The 6,000-nt window shown below is 46.8% G+C and overlaps 1 protein-coding gene across 4 annotated transcripts in view; it reads left to right on the top strand.

The window, feature by feature from the left end:
- The first annotated feature begins 218 nt into the window (after nt 1-218).
- LOC108924109 (prospero homeobox protein 1-like) overlaps nt 219-6,000 on the top strand; it is a 30,229-nt gene continuing 24,447 nt past the window's right edge. For all 4 annotated transcript variants that reach the window (XM_018735285.1, XM_018735284.1, XM_018735283.1 and 1 more), the window contains exons 1-2: nt 219-398; nt 3,517-5,323. In XM_018735285.1, the coding sequence (XP_018590801.1) occupies nt 3,584-5,323 (1,740 nt within the window). In that variant the 5' untranslated portion in view covers nt 219-398; nt 3,517-3,583. The remainder of the gene's footprint in view (nt 399-3,516; nt 5,324-6,000) is intronic.

Here is a 6,000-nt window from a genome sequence, read left to right as displayed (position 1 = left end):
GACGCGCCCGTCTTCCTGTTTCCTTCAGCCGCGTCTTAAAGTGAATCTTGTGTCCGATGTGCGCGAGCGCCTCAGCCTCTCTCCGCTCGCTGCCTCGTCCGCGCGCCTCTCCTCTCGCACGCGAACACGCGCGCACACTTAGCACACACACACACACACACACACGCGCGCGCGAGCGCGCGCACCCTCTCTCTCTCTCTCTCTCGCTCTCTCTCTCCCCCATTCGCTCTCTCTCTCTCTTTCTCTCTCTCTCTCTCTCCCTCTGGAGCCAGAAAGGAGAGCGGCGCGAAAGAGCTCGTCGCCCAGAGAAACCGCAATATTCATCATCGGACTGGACAGCGCTCAGCGATCGCTTCCTTTCATCAGCAAAAGAAGCCTAGTTGCCCCTCGTTTGCGGTGTAAGTAACCTTGCGTTTGGGTGGCTTCAATTACATGGGCAGAGTGTGTGTTCTGGGAGTGAGGGGGAAAAAACTTGGAAAATACGCTGGTAGTGCACGATCGGATCATTTGAATTACATCCAGTATATATATATTATACACATATTATATTTTCAAATGTTGTCATGTGTTTCAGTTTGTTTTTTTTTTTTTTTTTTCCCCCGCGGGGTGTCAGTGGGATTTTTGATACTTACCGAGTTATCGCTTTATTCACTCTTCTTCCGAAAACTTCACATGAGGTGGATTGTTTGTTAAATGTTGCCTTTTAAAATGACGTTAGTGGACACAGTTTTTGGAGAGCAGACTGTGTAAATTAAAGGTGTGTAAATTCAAGTGTGCTCAGGTTGCACGTTCTCTTTGTTTCTTCTGAAAGGTTTGTCGTCTCATCGCTAGATTAAGGCGCATACATGTTTTTTTTTTTTTTTTTTCCTCCCTGACGATAGTATGTATTTAAAACCTGAGATAAATTTTACAAAGTTCTTTGAGTTTCACGTTTAGTTGCGTGTTTTACTTTGGCATGAAAACGCTGTTCACAGTAAAAACCCCAAAGTTGTGCAATTTGAGCGCTGACAGGTGACGACCCTGTGTTCTCTTCTCCAGTTGTATCGTTTAGTCGTCTGTAGAACTACTTTATTAACACTAACAGAGTCATGACGAACACGAGAAGCCCGTAAAAAGCCCCCGGCATTGATGATCACACGAGAAACTACTCAGATATAACGGAACATTACGCATGAAAACCAGTTCATTCACCACCTTTCGCATGATGATTTTTTTGTCTGAAATGCTCCGTTGCCTTTGATCATGTGCGCTATGTTTGTCAGCCCTTTGTTCAGGGTAGCCTACATTTGTGCGTGTGGTCACATGTCACTTTGCAAAATCCATTTACCGGGAAACTTAGGAAAACTGTGTAACTAATAACACACTTTAACGAGGACTTGGGACCGCGCGGTCTTTTCTCTTTCACACTGAGCTCGCGCGGTCCGCGGAGCGCAGCACTGCGCATGCGCAGCAGGAGACAGGTGCGCCGTGCGGAAAGACAGGTGCGTGTCGCGAGGCGCTTTATTTCCAGTAATAACGACTTCGCGGCGTCGCCCTCGAGGCGCGTAACTCCGTGCCAGTATAACAGGGACGCGCTGTGCCGTCAGCTGCCACCGTGCTTATTTCACCTTTTGAACTGCGCCCGGCTTCCTAGTATCATTTTGACATTTGATTTGGGTGATTATTTTTTAACCGCGAATGTGAGGTCATTGTTTTACAAACAGAGTATTTGCCTCTTGTCTTAGCTTTGCCTCAAGTCATCTCTCGAAATACTTTAGCCGTAAACTGAGGTGGGAAAAAAAAAATGTATTAATGTTGAAAGTTGTGCCGAATTGTGCAGGTGACTCGCAGTGCCCGTCCAACGATTCGCATTTGAAGGAAGGAGCTGCGGTGTCAAAATAAACTGAATTAGCGCGTGCGCTCCGGCGTTCCCGCGCTAATTAGTCACTTTGTTCCGACGAACCGTCCGACTGAGCGCCTCACACACTGAAAATACGAGAAAATGATAATCATCATCTCCCCGTCCTCATCTCTCTCATAATAATTGCTCCCAAATGTTAATACAAAAATTTCCTAACCGTATAACTCGCACACTTTGTGTACGGTGGTACTAACAGTGAGTGTGCACTTTACCTGATCTGATTAGACTTGGTTGTTTAACTCGTTTTAACGCTTTAATCCTGCCTTATTTTTCGATGTCCTAAGTGAAGAAGAAGAAACGATATCTGATTATGATGCAAGCCTAAAGAACTTTGAAAGTGCACATGATTAGTAAACCACCTCTTTTCTATTTATTCTGAACACATTCACAGTATTGTTTTATTTGGGCATAACTGTTGAATGACTGAAACCTAAAAAAAAAAAAGGAAGTAGTTTTAAACCTCTGTCCCTGAAACACTTTTTGATAACTCTTAAGAATAATTGTATAATTCCAAGAACACAGACTCAGACTCATGAGCCAGTTTATTTTTGGCTGACCAGCATTCCTATTTAATGTGCTTGCGTGTTTCGATAGGTGTCTAGTAGCCACCAGTAAAAGGTTCAAGTTTTGTAATGCACTTGGACATGCAAATCTTTTTACATGATCGTTACGTGAGGTGTTTCTGCATGGCTCACTCTTCAGTTCGCTGTAGACTTTCTGCTGAAAGTACATAATAGGAGCCGGTTCAGAAAGTTGACAGGCCGCCTCCAGCAACTGGACTGTAACTTTCTCAAGGGTGCCTACAAAAGGAAGGTATAAATGAATCCCGAAAATGTTGTCGGTGAGCCTTCGCCCCGGCACATTGTGACATACAGTGAATGCCAAGAATGGATTTCTATATGTAAATGAAAAAAGAATCTATAAATATGCCAGCATGCAATATATTTTATGGATCAAGTTTTACATTTGTGTATTGTAATGCATTGGATCTTTTTACTCTGGCTGGTTTCTATTGAATCTAAGTATTGTGTTCTGTTTTACTTGACATGGTGTTTGATGTTTCTGTGGTGCCGAAACACCCGATGTTACGATGGGGACGATACCGAAGAAAATAGGATATTTATATATAATCTTAATGGGTTAAGCTACAGTGCATCATATGGTTTTGGCACTCACTTTCAGTAAAATTTCAAGCCATAGATTGTAAGCCCAGTGGTTGTTAAAAGTTAACGTTTATTTATGAGACCCAGCAGATGAAATTGTGGCATATTTTTTTCCTTTTGTCTCTCAGTATTTTAGATTTAATCATGTGTTTGCAAAAGTCCTTGGTGGAGATTATTTACTGTATTTCTTGAGCCAGTATCGATTTAGATAGGTCTGCATCAGAATTATGTTTACTGGTGCTGCTTAAGTATTCATTTTTCTTAATCCATCTTAAATCACTGCAGCAGAATTATCTTTAATAAACTTTCATTTCGGATAACGCATAAATGGTAATAATTGCAACACGCAATAAATCCCTGTGGTGCTTGGTGCATCTTATTCGGGATTGAGGTCAAAAAACTTGGAAAAATTTAAAGAAAATGATTCATCAGTGCTTTTGTTCTGTTGGACAGGGTCCCAGGATTGTCGAGCTGCACCCAGCTGACAGGCTTTTGAAGATGGCACAATAATAGCCCAGTGATGCCTGACCATGACAGCGTAGCCCTCTTAAGCAGACAAACCAAGCGACGACGAGTTGACATTGGAGTGAAAAGGACTGTAGGGACAGCGTCTGTGGATTTTTCTCGTGCAAAAGCAACCATATTCAGTGCCATGAATTCCCACGGTGCCGAGCAGGATGTTGAGTGTTCGATGGTGCAGCATGGAGATGGGGAGAAGTCTAACGTGTTGCGCAAGTTGCTCAAGAGGGCCAACTCCTATGAAGATGCCATGATGCCCTTTCCTGGCGCTACAATAATCTCCCAGCTGCTGAAGAACAATATGATCAAAAATGGTGGCAATGAGGCCACCTTCCCGGGCAGTGGCCTCTCCAGCACAGGCTCAGAAATCCATCAGGAGGATGCCTGCAGCAACTCGTCCCGGGAGAGCCCCCAAGAGTGCCTCTCGCCCTTCGGCCGACCCGCCATGAGTCAGTTTGACATTGAGCGGCTCAGCGATGAGCACCTGAGGGCCAAGCGTGCTCGGGTGGAGAACATCATCCGCGGCATGAGCCACTCACCCAGTGTTACCATGCGGGCCGGCGAGCATGACCGAGAGGGCCCACCACAGCCTCCCAGCAGCCCCCGGGAGAGCTACCGGGAGAACAAGCGAAAGCAGAAACTGCCCCAGCAGCAGCAGCAAAGCTTCCAGCAACTGGTGTCAGCCCGCAAGGAGCAGAAGCATGAGGAGCGACGTCAGCTAAAGCTGCAGTTGGAGGACATGCAGAAGCAGCTGCGGCAACTACAGGAGAAGTTCTACCAGATCTACGACAGTACTGACTCAGAAAACGATGAGGACGGGAACCTCTCAGAGGGCAGTGTGCGCTCAGATGGTGCTGGACGCCAGGGACCGGACACTGCAGCTGACCGCTCTGACAATGAGATGTCTGACATGGATCCCGGACACTTTCTGGACCGTGCCCGTGCCCTTCTCCAGGAGCAGGCCGCGGTAGGGGAGGGTGACAAGCATAAGCACGAAAGCAGCCGGGGCAAGGCACATGGCCCCACCTCAATGCATGCAGAAGGGAAGCAGCTGGCTGAGACCCTGAAACAGGAGCTCAACACAGCAATGTCCCAGGTCGTGGACACAGTGGTGAAAGTCTTCTCGAAGCCCCCACAGCCAGTTCCTCAGGTCTTCCCAGCCATTCAGATGCCTCAGGATCGCTTTGCAGTGAACGGAGAGAACCCCAACTTCCACACAGCCAACCAGCGTTTGCAATGTTTCGGAGATGTCATCATTCCCAATCCTTTGGACACCTTTGGCAGCATACAGGTCTCTAGCACCAATGACCAGACTGAAGCTCTGCCTCTGGTGGTCAGAAAGAACTCCTCGGACCACCAGTCCTCTTCGGTGGCCTCTCATGGGGGCCATCACCATCCCTCCCTGCATCCTTCCCCACTGTCTGCAACTGTGGGCTTCAGCCCTCCATCTTTCCGTCACCCATTCCCCCTTCAGCTCATGGGTTACCCTTTTCAGAACCCTTTAGGCACCCCATCCAGTGGCTATGCAGGCAAGGACAGGTCCTCCCCAGAGTCCTTGGACCTGTCCAGGGAAACCACCAGCCTGCGGACCAAGATGTCGTCCAATCACCTGAACCACCATCGCTCTCTCTCACCCTCACACCCAGGCAGCACCACTGAGGGCCTGTCTCTGTCTCTGATCAAATCTGAATGTGGGGACCTCCAGGACATGTCTGACATCTCTCCATATTCGGGAAGTACAGTATCCTTTTTGAAAAAAAAAAGAAAAGAGTTGCGTGTCTCGAATGTGCCTTTCCCCTTAACCCATCTGCTGTGCTGCTGATTTTTCTGTGTCCTTTTGTTCCTCTCTTTGCCTCTTCTGGTTTGTAGATGCTCAGATAGGCATTGTTACATTTTTGCTTTCTAAACACTTTACATCTCCCTGAGGAGCTCAGTCACCTGATGCCGCCCTCTGACATTCATTGGCCACATCAGCAGTTCTAGGCTATGCACGATTGGTGGGATTTGGGAGGTCTGTCGGTAGAGACGATTTTAAATTCAGTAAATCTGCTTTTAACTCCCGCTTAAACCCGTACGTCTCCACAGTACAGCAGAGGTGTAAAAATAACTCAATGGCTTTTCAGATGAAGTGATGGAGCGAACGGCGCTGCAGCTGTGCCAGGGTTTCTCACTTCGTAATTCTGTGCTTACTTTTTCTTTTTGAACATGCTCTACCCATTCAGTTTGTATGTAAATGCTCGAAAGGCTCTGTTTTCCCAAGCACAGAACTAAAATCTTTTGAGGTTTCGGGAAGTTTGGGAACAAGCGGAGCCTTGGTGAAAGATGACGTGTCATTTCACAACGGTGCATCCTTGCTCAGATGTAAAAGTCAGATTTGCTGCAGAGATCCCATATAATCTGTGTAAAGTGTTGCTGTTG

The sequence above is a fragment of the Scleropages formosus genome, chromosome 1, assembly GCF_900964775.1.
Source record: "Scleropages formosus chromosome 1, fSclFor1.1, whole genome shotgun sequence".
Classification (NCBI taxonomy): domain Eukaryota; kingdom Metazoa; phylum Chordata; class Actinopteri; order Osteoglossiformes; family Osteoglossidae; genus Scleropages; species Scleropages formosus.
This window is presented reverse-complemented; position numbering and strand designations above follow the sequence as displayed.